Raw genomic sequence first — 20,167 nt, forward strand, 5'->3', positions numbered from 1 at the left:
AGAAGAAAAAAAAATAAAAATCCAGAAAGGTCTTTTTACTCATGCTTTTTATAGTATAGAGGGTTACTACCATACGAGTATAGCATTCCATATGAGACAATGCGTTATGCTCAGTGGGAAATCATAGAGCACTGCAGCCATTGTAGGAAAGGTCCTTTTTTTAAACAGTTTGATATTATCACTCTAAAACCTCTAAACCTCTAAAAAAACCCCTCTAAAACCTCTGGTTTGCCCTTTTGATTCCAAATTGCCTTAGCGAGGTTAAGAAGTCGGCCGGCTGCACAGAGATCCCCGAAACCGGCTCCCCGGGACGCAGAGCCCTCCCTGCAGCACGTCCCGAGAGCAGCGGGGAGGGCGCAGGGGCCAGGCCGGGCTGGCCTGAGAGCGCAGCACATCCTCGTGGCCCTCACTGCCGTGTCCCGTCCACCTGCCGGCCATAAACAGGGATCCTTCCCACGCCGGGCAAGGCCGGGCGGGGAGGGGGCGCGGGCCGGGAGCCAGGGCGCAGGCCCGGCCGCGGTGTCCGGGAGGAGGCGGACACGCACCCACCCGTAGCCCGGGCAGCGTCCCGCCGGAGGGGCGCACGCCCCGCCCCGGCCCGTACCATACGTGCGGCGGCTCCCGCAGGCGGTGGAAGCGGGAGGCGAAGCTGAGCAGAGTGATGAGGGCCAGCGCGGCCGGGCGGGTGGCGGCGGGCGGGGCGGCGGGACGCGCCGGCCCCCCCGGCCCCCGGCGGGGCTCCCGCTGGCGCGGAGGCATCCGCGGGCATCCGCCGCGCGCTGCTGCGCGCCGGGCGCGGCGCATCCTGGGCACGGAGCGCGGGCGCGGCGCGGGGCACGCCGGGGGATGCAGTCCCGGGGATGCGGTGCCGGGCAGCCGCCGAGCCCTGAGCGGAGGCCGGGACGGCAATGAGCGCTGCCGCCGCCAAGGTACGCGGCGCTGGCTCCGCGCTCTCCCCGCGGGGCGGGAGGGAAGCGGGGGGCGATGGCGGCGCCAGAGCCGGAGGGAGCGGGGCTTGGGGCGGCGGCTCTACGCCTTTGGCCTGCACGGGCCTCGCTCGGTTCGGCCTTGTCGCTGGCTGTGGGTTCTGGTGCCCCGGCAGCCCGGGAAGGCCGGGCTGGCGGTCCCCGGGACGACCGCGCCCCCGCTGCCCCGGCCTGCAGCCGTGTCTCTGTCGCAATGGAAAACAAGGCATTTAACCCCCTGCTAAATAAAATGCTCTAGTGTGCTAATGCTTTTAGCGGTGATACTTATCATATTCGCGTTCAAGTCCTATTGAGGAGATACTAAGAATTTAGGAGCAAATCTGTTCTTTCAGCTTTACATTTGAAGTCAGCAGAGTACAAGCAGTGGCTGTCAGGCACCGAGGTGTCCCCCATGCCAGGCCCCAAGGAGAAATGTCTGTGTGTAGGCTGTTGGGCTTGATGGCTCTCAGGAAAGGTCAGAGATTCGGCCTTCCCAACTGCATCCTGCATATCGCCTGGAAAGAGGTAGCCGGAGTAGACCGTACTGAACACAGGAATCTTAAGAGGTCAACACACTAAGTTTGGGGTGTTTCTTCTGTCTTTCACAACAGGGAAGCGCGTTTCCCAAATTTTTACTCTGGACTGGTATTTAAGCCCACATTTTCCTCACTGATTGCCAGAAATGAAAACAGAACCAAAACAGAACTCTCACAAGACATCAAGCAAATCCTGTCCTCCTGTTACCATCCCAGCTCCAACCAGTCTAAACTGCAGGTTTTGGGGATTTTATCCCACAGGGTAGTAAATGCAGGAAATTCTTTCCTGAGACTTCCCTGGACCATGCTCAACATTTCCTCTGATGAAGACCCAGTGTCACTCTGGGTTCTGTCCACTGAGGACAAAACATTTATGCTGTCTCTAGTCTTAGCTGATTATTTTTGCCTGTGATCTGCCCTGCTCCTAGGAGTAAAACAGCATGAACTCAAGAGACCACTCCCTGCCCCAACCTCTGGAAACAGGTCCCAGCTGAACGATGAGTTGGTTTCCATGTTCTTTTCAGTGAAATCCCCCAGGGCCTTGAAATTACAGAGCAAGGCAATTAGCTTAGCACAGTTTATTCCAAATGATAGCATAGGCTGTAAAACCAAAAAAGAACTGTGGAGAGAATCAGGAGAAATGTCTGCTGGCTGAGAGGCCAGAGTCCAAAATAGATGTGGTAAAGGACATGGATTTCTGAGCCAAAAAAAATCATTAGCAAGGTCGTCAGGAAAAGCAATTAAAATTACTATCTCATGAATGCTCTGTTTCTTTTTTGAAGCCATAGTTCTGTTCCTTTCCCTGAAACTCAGCAGGCTAAACATTTGAAAAATTAACATAGCTGATATTTCTAATGCCCTGATCCCAGAAGAAAAGAATTTAAGAAAATCAGTGAATGCTTTGTCCACTAACGTGTTACCACTACTGCCATCACTTTCCTCCTCACTTATAAATCTGAGTAATTTAGTCAAAGACATACCTTATTTGAAGATATTTGAGCCAATCAAAAATGAAGGAGAAGCATGAAGTTTACAAAGAGGACTGGAGCACATGGATCATATGTGTCTCTGGTTTTCTCTTGACAGACTATAACTGAGCATATCCCTGCTTTCTTTTGTCTTTCTGCTAGTCTCTGGAAAAAACTGTATGCATTTTTGGAGGGTAGAGACACAGAGAGATCCGTGTCATGCCATTGGATCTGTGTAAGCAAGGAGAGACATGATTACAGGTTTATTTAGAGACATACATGGGTACCAATTTCCTGTGTAGAAAGAAAAGATTGTGACACAAAAAAAAAGCAACCTTTTATTTTACATAGAGTTGGTCTGAGAGCAGAGTAGCAGCTTCTCTCATATCTGCAACATAGAAAATCCTGTGTACTGGCCAGTACGGGTGGGAGGTGGGCTACAGGAGCACACTAAGGAATCTCCCTGCAAAGGCAGCCCATTCCCAGAGCTAGCAGTCATTCCCTAGTGAAACAAATTCTGCAAGCAGATTTGGTTTTCTTTTATTTTTTCTCCAGGGTTAGATTCCTGCATTGGCAACTGGTGACAGCATAGGAGGCTCTCTAGGTATCTTGCTTCTGGATGAAAAACTACAGAAATAAGAACGGTTCCTAAATGTGCTTCCAAGCTTAAATCTGGTTAATGGTTTTGATATCAGGGGTGGGAGAGGGTGACTGCAGTGACTCAGGATTGGCTGGGTTTTGTGCCCTGAGCACAGATTAGGGGGCATAGTCCTTTCCTCACTGGTTTTAGGAGAGCAGCCTTTCCCCATTCCAGCTGAGTTAAAAGGGAAAACACAGAGGTTTTTTTGTGGAGACAACTGCATCATGGCATCTGAAAAGGTGAGAGTTTGGATAGGGTGGAAGCATCTGAGAAGGCTGCCTTAGTGTTACAGTTCAGACAGAGATGAATTCTCTGCCTTCGTGGCTTTCAGCTCGAACAGCAGAAGCTCTTCTTATTTGGAAAGAGGTCTGGCTTTTTCCCCTGCATGGCTGGAAAAGCTATTTCATGCCATGCAAATACCCAGTACAGGTGCTTCAATGGCACAATGAGTACAGAAATTGTTTCAGAAATCTAGCAAGGGATAGAAGTTAGCAATATTGGATAGGGACAAAGAGGGAAGCTTAATAGGGAATAATTTGTGCATTGCTGGAAACATCAGGTGCAACTGGATGATGAAAAGGCTATTATGAGAGACAGTGATAGTACCTGTATGGCCAAATCAGGAAGAGTTACTTTAAGAAAGAAGCCCTCTCTCCTCCAAACATTGCTCTCCCCTTTTGTAACAGTTCCTGAAATGCCTTCTGCTCCTGTATTCTTCTCTTTACATACATTCTCTGGTGCTCCCAGCATATAACCCTCTTATCTTTCTCTTCTCAGCCCATACTTTACAGCTATTTCCGAAGTTCCTGTTCTTGGAGAGTGCGAACCGGTAAGATTCAGTGTTGATCTTTTTTTGTCTCAGTATTGCAGTATCCTCCCGTTCCCTAACCCAATTAATCAATCACTTATTAACAGAGATGTCAGCAAACATGAGTCTGGAACAGTGAGGTGTCTCCCCATGGGAAAGGAGGGGAAGACTGCTGCTTACCTGGAGCAGGTGGACTAGAGAGGAACAGATAAGAGGTCTTCATGACACTGCCTCAGATTCTGGTCTGCCCAGGTCTTGAGAGCTAAACAGGGCTGGGAATGGTCCCTACTTGTACTGAGACAGAAAGTTTTTACAGGTGAGCACATGGTCCCCTGCCCTCTATAAGCCAAATCAGGAAGGGCTGTGCTGCAAAGAGTTGCAAAGCTTATTTCGAAAAATGCAGTGGTTTTGCCAGGACTATCTTTAGTGCTCTGGGCCTTCATTTGCCAGAGCTCTGTCTTCTAAGTGGACTCAGGCTACTCTCCTTGAGGGATGGGGCCTTTTTTCAAATGTAGATGCTAACATTTCCCTGAGCCCTTTACCAATGAAACTGGTCCCAATGTAGCTATCTGAAGCTGTACACTCTGCTCTCCCTAGCACTGGCTCTGAAAGGAATTTCGTATGACCTGGTACCAGTGAACCTCATTAAGGATGGAGGACAGCAGGTAAGGATAAAAACACCACAGCTCTCTCCAGGGGTACTGAACTTGGGGATCATTAGGAGACTTGGGATTAGCACTAGAAAGTTCACAGGCAAAATTACTAAATTCCTCACCACTTCTGTGTAATTAATAGTTGCTTTCAGCCAGTATTCCCTGGCATGTGAGACAGGAGGAGAATATGACTGCAGGAGACTAGAGGCCTTCTCTCTCAAACATTTGTGACTGAATCCGTAAGGCTCAATGACGCTGCTCTTGGCCACACCAGAGCTCCGGGCTAGCTCTACGGTGTGCTCCGGCACGGGCAGTCACCAGGAGTGGGGGAACTGCAGGGGAAAAGCAATCCCACTGCAGAACCTTCAGAGCACCGAATCCTGCCGGGCTCTGCCAAATCAGGTGTCATGGGTAATGGCAAAAGGAAGGAGGAGACTCACTCAGCTGTACTTCCCAGGAACAGGTTTATTCGGGAGAGGGGGTAAGCACAAGGGTCTGGGCTAGAAGACATCAGGACCAAAGAGAGCCCAGAGCGCCTCTGTGCACTGGGTTTTATTGCAGGGGCGGGCACAGTCCAGGGTCCAATCAGAGCTCACAGAGGGAGGGGTAAGGGGAGGAGGTTACAACATCAGGGACCAATGGGGATATAAGGAAGGCGGGAACATAACATAACAACCAATAACATGTCAAGGAAGGGATGATAAACATGGAAGGAGCTGGAAGGAGTGGTGGGGTTTATGATGATGAATGGGGAGATGGGGCAGGGTAAAGGTGATTGACAGGGAACATTCAGGAAAACTGGGAGGGGTTTACATAACAGACAAATGGAACCAACCAAAGCAGTAAATGGGGGAGAACCAAGAACATACCAAACAGATGAAATAATAACAATTTTAACAGAACTGAATAAACATACTAGAACAGCTGAAGATCTTTTGCTTACCCTGCTACAACTGAATATGTCTGGAGCACAGACTTCAGAGAAGCTTCCCCACACTTTAAACAGACTCAACCTCATTCAATTAGCACCAGAAAATGCATGGAGGTGGGGATAGGGGGTATCCAAAAGATGCTAAATGATATTGCAGGGGGCTGCAAAGGGCCTGCCAAAGGAAGAGGTGGGTTGCCAAAAGAGGTCTTCACTGAGATCTTACTTGGGGGTCCATAGGAGGGAGTTGTGCACCTCGTAGTACCACTGGCTCAATGGGCTGGTATGGGCTAAGGCAGAGTTGGACAACTGAGACAGTAATAGTGGCACCAATGCAGTACCACCCATTCTGGGCATTGCAGTGGTGCTTTATCAAGAGATAAGGCAGTCTGGCCCTGGTTGCAGTGATCCCTGAGCCCCAGTGAGAACTTAGCTGTAAGACTAATAGTACAGCATAATTTACTGCAAAGATTAGTATTAGAGAGAAAAAAAAGAGGTGGGGAAAAAAATTTGGTAACTGGGTCCTGGGAGAAGGAAACAAGGAGGAAGAATTTCTTATTGCTGTAGACTAAACTCAGTTTTGTTTCCACAGTTTTCTGCTGAATTCAAGGCACTGAATCCAATGCAGCAAGTCCCGGCCTTGAAAATTGATGGAATCATCCTTTCTCAGTCAGTGAGTTATCAGCTACATCCCTATCAGTTAACCTTTCACTCCAGCCTGCTGCCCAATCTGGATGGGATGGCTTTGTCCCATATTTTTCCCCAGAGCTCTCACCTATACATTGGAAAAAGAGATGGCATTTATGATCCCACTTAGAAACAAAAATAGCAAATACTCCCTGATGGGAAACTACTGCCAAGGATTTAAGTTCAGTTCTGCTTTGGTTCATAACTCCACCTTTCACTAAGCAGTTTGTAGTCTGACTTCGATGGCTGTTTCATAATTTGCCTGAAATTATAGCTGGACCAAATGGTCACAGGCAGATGTCAGAGGGGTTATTCTGTTCCTTGGATTGGTAACAAACTGCCTTCAAAAGCTGTTGTATTCTCTTGGATCAGCTTCCCTTTCCCAGGTGTTCAGGATGTGAAGTTTTCCTTGGCTCTCCAATAACCTCCCATTATCTCTTTGTTCATTACAGCTAGCTATAATTAATTACCTAGAAGAGACACGTCCTAACCCCAGGCTCCTGCCCCAAGATCCAAAGAAGAGAGCCCAAGTCAGAATGATCGCTGATCACATTGTCTCTGGCATTCAACCACTCCAGGTACTGCCTTGTCAGATCCATGCAAATGATAGAATCAGAAAGGATTTCTGCCTCTGGAATTCTCAGTCTCCTTAAATTGTTACCAGCCAACTGTGTGGCAGAACTTCAGATTGGTGTGCTAGCAGATGAAATCTGCTTAACCTCTGCCTGATCATGCCAATGGCAACAATACAGTATTTCCAACACAGAAAATCCTATAGCATCTCAGGGTTCTTTCTAGAAAGAGCTGAATCCATATGGTTTTACTGCAGAGTCTAGGACATTTTGGGATGAAGAGAATTGAGCAGCCCAAAGGGAAGAGGTAAAGGGATACCCTGGCAACTGTTACAGAAGGGTAGTACCAAGAGAAAGATACAGCAGGGTGCATGATTCAGTGCAGGTGAGGTCAGGGCTAACCCAACCAACAGAACTCAGGCCAGGGGTTCAGCCTTGGCAACTCCTCATCTCCCCTCTCCTCCATTGGATGGCACAGTGGGTAAGCAGTGGCCAGCAGTAGCCATCTAACCTAGCGATTGCTTTGCCTTCACAGAACCTGAGTGTCCTGAAACAAATAGGGGAGAAAAAAATGGAATGGGCTCAGAACTGTATCACCTCTGGCTTTCAAGGTACATCCCACATCCGAAATGATCAGTATTTTGGCTGACCTTACAAAATACTGCACTGCTGGCATTCTACTTGCCTTTTCAAGTAGAACTACAGATATTCCTAGGCTGGTGTGCTGGCAGAGATAGTGCTCTTCCTGCCCAGTCTCTTCTCCAGGACTGGTAGATCCCCAGGATCTGAGAGGGAAGATGTACACAGAACACTTCCACTGTTGCACCTGGAAGAGTGGAAGCCTGGTGCCATCCTGCACACTATAGCAGCTGATTCATTCTGAAGCACAAGGGCTCACGGCACTTCTAAAGTTCTACACAGATGGATAGATATGCTTTTGTAATCAGACATCTAATGGCAAACTCCCACAGAGTCTTGCAAGTAGCAGAGTATTTATTTGCCTCTTTGAGAGAAATAAAGTGCTTTTGGTTCCCTCAAAACCCTTTCCCCCATGTGCTGCAATGACAGGCCCATCTTCACTTCTGACAGACACAAATTGACTGAACTTTTGCATTTTTCCCCTCCACAATCATGCATTTCTACATTATGCTTATAGTATTCCAAGTGCAGTCTGAAGCAGCTGAAGTCACCCTGGGTCCAAAAAAGCTGATGGACCCTAAAGACTACCGTAACTATAGTAAGATATCTATTCCTTCTAGTTTCTGTCACAAAATGCTCCTTTTTCATACTCTGCTCAGGGTTCAGATGCCCTTGTACATAATTCCCAGTCTAGAAAGTGTTTTGGTGTCCCTTTCAATTGACTTTCCAATGCCTCACTCCAGTGTCCCACCTCTCTTGACAGCACTGGAGCAGATTCTGCAGCAGACTGCTGGACGCTATTGTGTGGGGGATGAAGTAAGTATCTGAGAGAGTCCTGTGTGCCATCGCAGAACTGAAAACCCCAGTATCTTCCCCTAAAATAGGAAAGAAAATTAGTAGAGAAGACAAGAGCACAATCCCATCCAGTGCCTAGAATTACATGCAGTGCCTTCACCATAACAAAAACCAGCTGCAAGGATCCTACTGGCCATTACTGACTGGCAGAGAGTTATGCAGGTGTTTACTTATCTCTGCCTACAACCTGCTGATGGCCAGATTCTGCAGCTGTATCTATGATCTGGCTGGTACTTGAGGATATGGAAAAAGATATTTCATCTTTATGGCATTTGGACTTCAACATGTCCTGTCATAGGGGCAAAGCCTGGCTCAAAAAACATGGGTTCAGTTCTTAGCTCTGTTCTATGGAACCTTTAACCAACTTGTATTTTTCTGCTCTGATCATCCAGTTTTAATATGGACAGATTTCACAGAGCTCATGTAAAAGCTGTTCTGGCCCTTACCAAACTAGAGGCAGCTCAGGCATTTTCCATTTATTAGTTCTGCTAATAAAAGGTAAAAGAGGTAAAAGATCTTTCCTATAAAAGCCTTAGGAAAAAAAGAAATCTCCTGCATTATGCTGGGATGCAGAGGTCTCTCTAGTAGCCGCCTTATGGGGCCCTTGGTAGGTGACGGCTACTTACAAGATCTAATGCTGGAGAATAACATGTGCTCTGAGAGGCACCCAAGGCTTTGTGACCTGGGGAGCAGAGTGGGGGCAGCTGCCTCTGTCTGTGCAGATAGGCAGCCAGCAGCACTGTCCTTGAGTCTTCTTTGAGATTGCAAGTCTCTGAGCCTGCGTACAGAGGCCCTATCACATATCAAGTCTTGACATTGGCAGGACCTGCTTGATACTCCTGCAGTGCAAATGAGCAAAATTTACTTAACTTTTCCTAGCCATGCAAACACCCCCTCCCTCCAGCACCTCCATCTGCAGCTTGCCAGCAGACCTGTTTGCTCAGAGGCAGTTGCCATAGAAGCACAGTGTCCTTGAGGTCATAATGATCAGCTGGTAAATGTAAAGCTCCCTAAAAGCTGATGGCTTCTATTAGTGACTGCAATTAAGTTATTTTTCTTGTACTGTTGCTGTATTATTAATGCTGAATTAAAGAATTAGATCATCATGACAACTTCTCTGTACTGACTGATAAAATAATTTCTGTCCTGGTCTCAAAGCCTGCCACCGCTGGGAAGTATGAGGGAACAGGCTCTGAGTTACTCTAACCCCTTTTCTCTGCTATATTTGCAGGTTTCCATGGCTGATCTGTGTTTAGTGCCTCAAGTTGCCAATGCTGAAAGGTAATTAAGGCTAAGCTTGAGATATTCTTCAACACACATATTTATGCTAGGCTGTCAGATCTTACCTTCTGCTGCTCCTTTTGCCTCTTATAAAGTATCCCTCCTGCATGTTTCTTCTCTCTATGAATTTTCCTATTTCATAAATATTGTCTCTTTTGGAAGTAAGGAGTTGTGGTCTCCTCTTAGAGGCCCCTGGGTAAACCTGATCTATGACCTTAGAAAAGCTGAGGTTGCCCACACTCCATATTCTCTGTCCCTGTTTGCTCTATTCTCACATTGCACACAGGAGGAAGAGATTAATCAGACTAGTTATTTCTAGCCTTAAACTCATACAAGTAGTGGCTGTATGATTCCAGGAAAAGCGGTGTCTTCTTACCTTGTACTGCACATTATGTAAAAATCTGGTGAAGATCACACAATCACAGAATGATTGGGGTTGAAAGGGAATTCTGGAGGTCACCCGGTCTAATTTCCCTGCTAGAGGAAGTGGCACAGGATTGCATCCAGCTGGTTTTGAGTACCTCTAGAGATGAAGCCTTTACAACCTCTCCAGGCACTGATCAATCTCTCTAGAATTTGTTTTTAAACTTACAAGGATCAACCTTTTCTGTTAGTGTAAATGCCTGTGAGATTCTCCCATACTAGGCAGGCCTATCACACTGCTCTGCACTTCTGCTCACTGCTGCACTGGCTCTCCAACCCATAGTACTTCACAAATTCTTTTCCTTTTACAGATTCAAAGTGGACATGGGTCCATATCCCACAATAACCAGAATAAATAAAGCTCTCTTGGAGTTAGAGGCCTTCAAAATAAGCCACCCTTCCCGGCAGCCAGATACTCCTGCAGAGCTGCGAGCTTGAAGCCTTTCTACTCATTAAATCTAGAAAGCTGGCATGATAAAGAAGATAACACCTCCAATTTGAGGAGGACTTCAGTGCCAATAGGAATCCCTAGTACTGTTGTTTCTCTTTCATCTGGGTGGGAAAGACAGAAGACCTGGAAACAGTGTGGATGGCTTACAGGAGCTGTGCCTGTGCTGGAACACTTGCAGCTACTCATTTTTTCTATGCAGTCTATCTCCATGAAGCAGATTAAAGCAGAAGTATCCATTATGATCAGAAGTTCCCTCTGTATGGCTTTGGGTTGGGGAATGTGGCCATAAACAAGTGTGAGGCATTGAGCCAATTCTGTATTCCCCACAGGGGCTACTTCTTTCTACCATCTACAGAAAGAGCATCAGGGAATCAGCGTACACAGTGTGCTTATCCTTGGAGCTGACTCAGAGCCACAGCACAGTCATCCATGGATATAAACAATAAGATCTAGTCTCTGATGGAAGATAGCTTAACCCTTCTTGGGTCTTGAAAGAGCCAAGTCAGCAACTCTGTGACCCCTTGCAATAACCAGAGCACAGAATTTATAAAAAGTCTGCCTAGAGAAAAGCTAGGTGATTGTGACAGCAAGGCACAACCAACTCTCTCCCCTACACTGAAAATGATTCTCTTCTTTTTCCTTTCCTCAGATATCACTCTAGGTGTTTTCCTAGCCTTCAGCTGCAGACTGTTGCCCAAGGGAATCCCACCCCAGATTTCCTCCAAACCAGAATCATGCCTGTACCTATTACTCTGAGGACAGATAGCAGCAGTAAATACCATTCTATTCATCCCAAATGAAACCAAACACCTAAGTCACCTTCAAACCTGAAAGTGCCCTGGGAATTCCAGCTAAAAATCTGTAGGGCAAAAGGGGAACCCATAACCTTGTGTCTGTGTGCTTGTGCAGGCTCAGCTCAGATCCCACCGAATGCTTTGGCACCTGAACCAATATACTGTATATCAGGTACCCTAGGAAAACAATACCCATGGCCTTCAGACTTTAAAAACCCACAATCACTTGTACCAAGGTGGCATGCAACTACATACAGATACCTGTACTGCCATGTTGCTTGGACTCATTTATTGCCATCCATATCTGTATTTAGGCTGGTGAAGAGCCTTGCTGTTCAGGCTCATTCTGAGAATCATGCATTATCCTAGGTCCAGCTGGATCTTGACTGTGCTGTTATAAAAGGTCCCAGCACAGTTGGAGCCCCCAAAGACCAACACCTTATGCAGGTTCTGCTCCTCTTTCTTGTCCTTGTCCATATCCATCAAGTGGGCAGGAGTCAGGTCAAGCAATGTGTGGCCAGCTCGGGGAACAGAGCAGAGGTCGTGGTGGATCACTGTGCTCCATGAAAGAGTATCTGAAATGGAAAGGGGATATCAATACTGACAAGCCCATTCCTAGTGCAAAGGGATGACACAAATGGACTAGACTAGGTGTTCAAAAATCACTGCAGCCCCAGAGTCACCTTAAGCTATCAAAAGCCGTATTTGCAGGAGAGTCACTCACCTAGGTGGAAAACAAAGGCATCATGGAAGGCTCCTCTGGCATTGCAGCCTCCGCTGATCAGAACCTTCTGGTCCGACACAGCCAGAGCTGCATGAAAACTGTGACCAAAGCAAAGTCAAAAGGTGACTACAACAAAACCTGCTTGGATGGCCTCAGGAATGGGCAGGGATGGGGGCTTAAGCTCCAGGAAGAAAGTTGATTTCTGCTTCTCTCTGCCCTGATTTTCAGAATAACCCTAAAAGAGGAGTTTGCCTCTGCAGGTCAGGCCACAATCAGGCCTGAAGAGGAACTTATTATCTCAGAAGGAGCTATCAAAACTCCTATGCTTTGCTCTGTGGGGTGAGAGCAGGCTAGCTGGGCTCTGCATTTAGATCATTGTTACAGTGAGCAATTCTGTCCCTTTAGGAACAGCATAGTCCTGGTACAGGAATTTATTCCTCTGTGTGGCACATTACCTCTCCACACACTGTGAAGACCAAACAGCAGGCCATACAATTTACTAGCACAGGGCAGAAGACTTAGCCTAACCTGAAAGACATTTCCAGGGAGGCAAAAGAATATCCCCCAACACCATACTGGCACCATCAAGGACAGCACAGGAATTCCTGGCCCCACAGCAGAGAGAAGATCCATGTATTTTGACTAGTGGGACAGAGATATGCAGCTGGGTCTGATCACAAGCACTGTTTAAATCTGGCTTCAAAGAGAAGTGACAGAAGACAGCTCCTGGGTCTGCAATAGAATCTTACCAACGTGCAGAAGGCTGTCCTGCCAGCAAAGGGACTGGTGTGTACTCCATGAAACCTGACAGACCAAGAAAAGGCAGGTGAAATGTCAAAAAACCTCAGCCTCATAACTAGACAAAAGCTCTGCCACATCGACAACCTGTCTTCTTTATTACCCAACTTCTTGCCAAAAAAAAGCCATTGTTTTTTCTTCATCCCCTCCCTTATTGCCCCAGAAAGGGCTTTTCTTTAAGCCATAGTTTTTCATCTCCATTGTCTAGTCAGGAATTTGTATAATGTTATTGCTATTTTCCCATTGAGCACACCTCACTCCCTGTCTTGGAATAGACCTTCCCAAGGCAGACACATGGCACAGACTTTCTTACCCAGATCCAGAATGTGCATGTCACTGAGGTAGAGAGAAGTCCTCCGACCCCCAAAAATCAGCAGCTTGTTTTTCAATAGAGTAGCTGAATGCCTGGGCAGAGAGCAAGCAAACGAATAAAACATCTTCAGCAAGTTCTCAAACTTCTGGTTTAGCCTTGGCCTCTTCTACTGTGCTGCCATAGCTTCAGTCTACACCTCAGACAGAATCCCATCAGCATTCACAACAGGAGGTACTGAGAATCCCATTGCTCTACACACAGCCCTGTCTTAAGGAGTACATGCTGGAAAATAATCGCCTAATACTTAGAAAATCACACTGGTGTGGGAGGGAATGTAAGCAGAGGTTTTCTGCACTATTTTTTGATAGCTGGAATTAGAGCACTCTCACCCAAGCCTAGGTAGAGGTTTCTCCCCTTCTGAAATGGGCTGATACCAAATTTCATGCTCTGGATTGAAGACATAGAGCACATTGCTGCAGGGTGCAACTGCCAGTGATGCCTTTCTAGGGAAAGTTCCTCCAAAAACAAAGAGCTCCTTGTGGTAGATAGTTGCGCTGTGGTAGGTGAGCACTGGTATCCTCCCTTTTGCCTAGAAAAAGTTCAATATATATTTGTTACAAGAAGTGCATTATTTGCTGCATGACCCATAGGAAAGGGGCCCACATCCTGCAGTGAGTTTGACAAGTCTCAATTTTCACTTTATTGGCTTCCCAGCCAGATCTTTGCTACACAGGCAGACAGTATGTTCTTGGCATGCTTTATACCACCAGAATGCTCTCATAAGAAAAGGAAATCAGCCTCCCACACCTTCCTCAGAAGATGTCAGGGAACAGAAAGATCTCATCCAGGCTTACCCTGTAAAAGGTTCTTTGTGCTTTACCAGGAAAGAGACATGTCCCATGCTGACAAGGCTCAGAATTCTGCTGTGCTCAGGGCAGTTCCTGATTTGAGAAGACTGTCTCTTTACCTCAGCATCTGGTGCAGCTCTCAATGGCACCATATAAAATGAGAGGCCACTTTCTTCCACTGCTTGTAGAGTATGTCCCACCCTTGAGCTTGGTCAGGCACAGCCCTCTGCAGCAACCATTTGTTCACATTGCTTCATTCCTTGTAGGCACAGCACCTGGTTTCTGTTCAGCATGTGGCTTTTCAACACAGCCTCCTAATACCTGTCAAACCCAACTATACATCTCAGACAAGCTACAGCAACAATGGACCAAGACTATTGGACTAAGGAAATGGGCACATTGACTGCCACATTCAGACAGAACCTGCCACCTCTCCTGCACTTTTGTCTTGGAAGAGATGCAGTACTCACAGCCACAAGGAGCCATTTCCAGGTGACTGTGTCCAGAATGTACATGCTGCTGTAGTCTTTGTCCTCCCTTATGCCCCCAAAGATGTAGATACGCTTGGTGTCAGGGTCATAGGTAGCTGTGTGACCATGTAAGCATGATGGCATGGTATTCTGTAGCTGGAAACCCACTGGAAGCCATGAATCACTGTCTGTGGGAGCAACAGCAGACACATGGTGTGGGAATTCAAAAATACTCTTGATTTCTCTAGAATTTAAAGAATATGCCATAAAATCTTTACGCAAAACCTTGCTCCCTTTGTCTCCTCCTCTCCTTTGATTCAGGGCTAGAGGGAACTCATACAGAATTGTTTCTGTAAGGAATGATGGGGAATAGCAAGGTGAAAGAGAAGACCAATGAGGCGCAGAAAGACACAAGGCACAGGAATTGTATCTCAAACTTCCCCACCAGTCAACACACACAGACTGCAAACTCCACTGTTGCTTTTACCCCTTAAAATTCCATCTCTTTCCAGAACTTGTACCTTAGCTCCTAGAGGGCTCTCAAGTACAATCCCAGAGCCTCACAAGGTGCTTTATGCTGTCAGCTCAGCCTCGAGACATACCAGGTGTGACGCCTTTGCTGTCCCATCCATCTGCACAGAGATGCCCAAGTATCCCCTCCCATCTCCATCAGCCATCCTCAAGTCCCACTGTCCCCATTGTTTTTGACAACCCTATAGTACCCACCAGTTTCCAGCTTCCAGAAAGCATCCCTGCAGGACTGTTGATTGACACCTTCTCCACCAATGAGAACAGCTGTCCCCAGGTCACTGAGGCACATGGCATGGCACCATCGAGGGCTGGGACTGCCTGGGAAGGGAAGAGCACAGGCCTGTGAGCAGTCAAACAAGACACCCTCAGCCCCCTTCCCTGCTGGGGAGAACAAGCCACCTGAATGCTCAGAGGGGGGAAATGGTAAGGCAAGGGCCCCATGTGCCTTCCCTCTGCAGGGGAAAAAGACATACCTCCCTGAGCAATACTTTCAGTTGGCTTGGGGGAATAATTGCTGTACTTAGAGAGACCTCAGGAGCAAGGAGTAGCTGGATCCATCCAAGCTGCCACTTCAGACAGGCCTGGACGTCCCCTATTTACTAACCCATCTCCAAAAGTGATATCCCACTTGTGCTACCTGCCCCATACTACTCCTCGTGAGGGAGGGCTACCCAGGGACAGCTTGTCAGTGCCTAAGATAGAATAATCAGAAGCCTGGAGCTGCTTCCAGAGGTATTCCTTGTACTGCTCTGTTCCTCCTCCCTTCCCCCTCCCAAGCCCTTGCAGTTGGCTGAGCAAGCTAAAAAAATACTTTTTAGTCAAAGTCTATTTCATATCTTACCTTTTTTCCTCAAAGAGCTATGTAGCCAGAGGTGTGCCTGAGATTCAGAGGGGCTAAAGAAACATATTTGAGAGCCTGACAGTACTGGAAGCACTGATGGCAATTGCACGAGAAGGAACAGTATATACACACACAACCTACTTGTTCTTGATCACTGGGGAGATACAGGATGAAGCATTCTGATGTTGAAGGGAAGGAATACCACCACTGAATGACTGAAAAGACAAACCAGGATCTAGGAACCAAATCCTCACCTTGCAACTCCTTCACTGCCAGATCTGCAGAAGGAACACAGAGATGGCCTCATAAAGCAGCCAGCAGATATACTTTGGAAAGTGATCAGCTCCACTGTATAAGAGCCCTTTGACCTTTCTTTCTCCAACCTCCAGCACAAAGCTACCTCATTTCAACAAACAAGGTGCAAGACTAAGAATCATGAACTAAGTCTCATGAGAAGAAATGCAGAAGATATTAGGAGCAGGGTACACTTCCTCTGACTGCCAAATGCTGTTGCCATTGCATTTTACCCCTCTGATGGAAGTTCGTTTCCCTGCTCACACTGCCTGCAGCAGAAAAATCTTTATGATGGAGCTATGTTTGCCTTTATTACAAGCAAGCCAAGTCCCAGTAAGTAATTTATTATGGGGACCACTAAGTTACTGACAAACTTTTACACATAAACTTGGTCACACTCTGGAGCTGACTTAGAATTCCCACTCCAGAAGCCTAAGGCTTTGTCTCCAAATCCCTTGGCAGTTACCTTCTTAGTACTCAAAAGTCAGTACAATTATACTAATATATATATTCCTTTTCATATTCTCTATACTGTAATAATAACCAATGTCTTCTATGGACCAAGTGGTATGCTGTTATTAGGGGTACAAACAGAGTAATGCAGCTTACAGAACATCACAGTAGGTAATTTTCTTGTGCCTCAATTTATTCTTTTCTAAAACAAGGTTAACAATATTTGTCTTAATTTAGAAAACACTTATACTTGGATGAAAAGATAGGCATTATGTCACAGTAAAAAGTGGTGACACTAAGAATATCCCATGTTCCATTTCTGGCCTTTTCCCAGCAGACAAAAACTCATCAAGCAGCTGACCCAGGAATAAAGACCATTCTTAGTATTTCAATGCCAAACATACAAGCCCATCATGCCTTGAAGATACATAGAGAAATGGACTGAGAAGGTGCAGCCCAGCAGCATTGACAGATCAATTCAGACAAGACCTGTAAAATAAAGTTGGAAGCTACCAGAGTTACCTTCTTCATCAAGATCTTTCTCAGATGCTGTGGGTTCAAATAAAACTTTTCTGGGCTTTTTGGAGTGGACTCTTGGTGGTCCTTGGTTAGGACTCTTCCTCCAGGCCTCACTGGATTCCACCTTTCCATCTGGTGACTTCAGGGCACAGGGTACCACCACAGTCCTCAGTGGTGGTTGGATGTTCTTCTTCACAGGCCTGGATGCTCTGGCAGCCACCTCTGAGCTCTGACTCTTAACCTGTGACATAAGTCCCAGTCAAATCAGCCCTGAAGAAAGACACCTGAGGCTACTGTGAATTGCATCTTACTGGGTCAGAGATGTGGTAACTGTTGTTAAGCTCATCATCCCATTGAGTTTTAAGAGCCAACATGCCATCAATATCAGCTGCCAAACAGATGCAGAGCAATGCATCTATCTGCTGCTGTGTGATGTGGGCAGCTTTCAGACTGCCAGCTGCTGGGCACAGCTAGAACATGGAAGGGCAAAAAGGCTATCTGTACTAGGAATGAAGGGGGTTAGTTGACCATCCCATCGAGAACTAGTATATCCAACATTTAAAAAGGCATTTCAATGGAGAATATATCTTGCTTCAGCACAACAGAAACTTTGGCTCCAGAATTTGTTTAGCCATATCTCCACTGAAAAAATGGCAGCAAATGTTTCAGCTAGACGTCAACTGAATGGCTACTGGTGAGGAAGAAGATACTAAGAAAAAAGTGAAATAACAAGAAGATGACTCCAAAATACACATACCCCAGTAGGATCCTCCAGGTCCTGACCAAGTGGCCTATCATCTGCTGGGAGTACTGGTGACTGGGTGGTCTCTGGTACAAGAAAGGAACGGGCAGGTGTACTGCTGGAGACACCTCGGAGCAGCTGCAACAGAAACAGCGACAGAATAAAAGGCCGTAAGTGTGCTAGCCTCCCTCCACACAAAGGATGAGCAAAAGTATGTTTTGTGAGGGACAGATTCCCTGCAATGGAATAAGATGCCTTTCATCCCCCACACCAACAAAACAAACTAGGAAAAGGAAAGCCAGATGCCTTTTTTTAGCAAGATCCTAAATCCATTTGCTTCAGCTCAAGGTACAACTATTTAAGTACCAAAGTTCAGGAGAGAGTGGAACTGAAAGTGAACAGCTGTCTGCTGCCTATCTCCTGCAACACACAGGGTGTTCTGGCAAAACTGTGTTCAGAGGACAGGCCTGGAACATCACAGAGGTTTCAGGCTAATCACAGACGTGCATTAACAGATTCATGTTTGTCAGCTCAGAGTAGCATAGAAGGAAAAGGAGAGCAGGGAGAAGAGGTTCTGGGCCTGAGAAGTAACAACATTTGGGACCCTAGACAGGAAAATAGGAGAGTCAATTATTTTACCTGTCCACTGACAGTCAGGACAAGCCTCACAGGGTTGCCTTTGTCCATCTCTTTCAATGAGGCCATGAAAATATCTGTTCTCCAGTCATCTTCCCACACCAGAGATCTGCACAAGGGACCATGGCTTTTCAGCCCACAAGTGACACTGACCAGGACAAAATTCCTGCTCCCATACTAGATGATAACAGCCCAAAGCCAAAAGAGATCTAACCCCGAAAGCAGCCAAAAAGAATCATCACTAGAGGGAAACACCATGGTGGAGGACCAATGGGCCTGAGCAGCTTTTGTAGAACAGCAGCAGATCAGGCAGCACCAGAGATCAAAAAGCTTTTCCAATATGCCCCTCCTGACACCCCGGCAGCTCCTGCTGTAACCTGCGGCTGGGCTCCAGCGTGCCGACCCGCTGTGGCGCGACATCTGGGGACACCAGCACATCCACTGCGATGCTCGTGTCTGGAGAGTAACAGCTCCAGTCTCCCAGCCCGAACACCACCAGCTGCTTTGGCAATGGCAGTGGCAGCCAAGCCTGGAAACCCATCTGGCTGGACTGGCTGCCAGGGGAGGGAAAAAAACAAGAGATAGTAATCAAGGAGTAAAATAAAAGGTGGGAAAATATATGACGACTCCTGAAAACACGTTTATGCCAGGGAAGGGTGAAAGGAGAGGGCTTGTGTCATTTAAAGACGAAACCGTGTAAGGATGCCGGGAAGGAAATAACCGGTGGGAAGGGAGAACCGCCAGAGGCAGGAGCAGCGCAGCCGCTCGGGCAGCGGCATTTCCAGAGTGGCCAAGGCATGGCATGCAGGTGCTCCGGCCCGCGGGGAGCCCAGCCCCAACAGGGACCGGCCGCCTCCGCGCAAGGCCGGGGCCGGGCCGCACCTGCCGAGCCGCCGCGGCGGCTCCCGCAGAGCCCAGAGCACGTAGAAGGCAAGGCCGCCCTGCCGGGCGCTGCCCGGAGGCCCCGGCCAACCCCGGCGGCGTGAGCGCAGCATGGCGAAGAGCACGGCGGCACCGCCAGTGCCGCCATTAAAGCCCCGCGGCGCAGGGGGGCGGCCCCGCCATTCCCCGGCCCGGCCCCACAGCTGCGGAGCGGCCCGCGGGGCCCGCCCTGCCCTCAGCGCGGCCGGCCCCATTAGCGGCAGTGCCGGCGGCAGTTCTGCTAAGCCGGGGGGAGGTAGGGGGGAGTAGGGCCGGTTGCTGAGGCCTTCCGAAGCTGGGACCAGCCGTGCCTTCGTACCAAATCAGCCTCTACAAAATCACAGAATTAATTTAGTTGGAAAAGACCTCTGAGATCATCGAGAGCAGCCAATAACTGAACTCCACCGTGTCAACTAGACATAGGCACTACACATACAGTCTTTCCTTAAACACCTCCAGGGATGCTGAATCCATCACCTCCCCAGGCAGTCCATTCCAGTATATAATCACCCTTTCTGTGAAGAAATTCCTTCTAATGCCCTGGCATAGCTTGAGACTATGCCTTCTTGTCCTGTCACTGGCTGCCTGGGAGAAGAGGCCAATTCGAACCTGGCTACAGTCTCCTTGCAGGCAGTCATAGAGAGTGATAAGATCTCCCCTGAGCCTCCTTTTCTCCAGCCTAAACAACCCCAGCTCCCTCAGCCACTCCTCAAAGGGCTTGTGTTCCAGACGTTCACCATTTCTTGAGCCCAAGCCACATGATGTTTTCTAGAGAGAGATAATTTGTTTGCCAGTTCCTAAATCAGCATACACATTTCTTGTAGCCTTCATGAAAAAGAGCAGGTGTGAACCTTGCTTCTCTTACTCTGCAGTCAGG

The 20,167-nt window shown here is 47.6% G+C and overlaps 3 protein-coding genes across 11 annotated transcripts in view; 1 reads left to right on the forward strand and 2 right to left on the reverse strand.

Moving 5' to 3' along the window:
• The window catches only part of POMT2 (protein O-mannosyltransferase 2), a 28,282-nt gene extending 26,906 nt beyond the window's left edge, over nt 1-1,376 (reverse strand). For 4 of the 5 annotated variants that reach the window (XR_009276617.1, XR_009276618.1, XM_058829780.1 and 1 more), the window contains exon 1: nt 605-804. Coding sequence is in view for 2 of the 5 variants with exons in the window: in XM_058829780.1 (XP_058685763.1) it covers nt 605-804 (200 nt within the window). In the remaining 3 variants the exon portion in view is untranslated. Of the gene's footprint in view, nt 1-604; nt 805-1,250 lie in introns of those variants that run through there. The other variant, XM_058829781.1, reaches the window with a different exon arrangement.
• Nucleotides 791-10,645, forward strand: GSTZ1 (glutathione S-transferase zeta 1). 3 transcript variants are annotated; one of them, XM_058829801.1, is made up of 9 exons: nt 791-929; nt 3,887-3,938; nt 4,515-4,582; nt 6,091-6,171; nt 6,638-6,763; nt 7,293-7,368; nt 8,160-8,212; nt 9,483-9,532; nt 10,267-10,645. In XM_058829801.1, exons 1-9 carry the CDS (start codon nt 909-911, stop codon nt 10,391-10,393), a joined length of 654 nt encoding a protein of 217 aa, XP_058685784.1. In that variant the 5' UTR covers nt 791-908; the 3' UTR covers nt 10,394-10,645. The 3 variants fall into 3 exon arrangements, with proteins under 3 accessions (XP_058685784.1, XP_058685787.1, XP_058685786.1); XM_058829804.1 differs by lacking the exon at nt 791-929 and adding an exon at nt 1,317-1,440; XM_058829803.1 differs by lacking the exon at nt 791-929 and adding an exon at nt 3,241-3,348.
• A 140-nt stretch (nt 10,646-10,785) lies between these two features.
• Nucleotides 10,786-19,328, reverse strand: LOC131574918 (uncharacterized). 3 transcript variants are annotated; one of them, XM_058829791.1, is made up of 10 exons: nt 18,747-19,328; nt 18,373-18,478; nt 17,749-17,871; nt 16,995-17,232; nt 15,867-16,003; nt 15,080-15,202; nt 13,425-13,624; nt 13,036-13,127; nt 12,674-12,728; nt 10,786-11,775 (listed from the first exon to the last, which is right to left on the reverse strand). In XM_058829791.1, coding segments are annotated over exons 1-10 (1,239 nt in total). In that variant the 5' UTR covers nt 18,911-19,328; the 3' UTR covers nt 10,786-11,774. The 3 variants fall into 3 exon arrangements, with proteins under 3 accessions (XP_058685774.1, XP_058685775.1, XP_058685777.1); XM_058829792.1 differs by having other exon boundaries at nt 10,786-14,541; nt 15,980-16,003; XM_058829794.1 differs by lacking the exons at nt 10,786-11,775; nt 12,674-12,728; nt 13,036-13,127; nt 13,425-13,624 and adding an exon at nt 14,289-14,541.
• Nucleotides 19,329-20,167: the final 839 nt, after the last annotated feature.

Source organism: Poecile atricapillus, chromosome 1 (assembly GCF_030490865.1).
Source record: "Poecile atricapillus isolate bPoeAtr1 chromosome 1, bPoeAtr1.hap1, whole genome shotgun sequence".
NCBI classification, from domain to species: Eukaryota; Metazoa; Chordata; class Aves; order Passeriformes; family Paridae; genus Poecile; species Poecile atricapillus.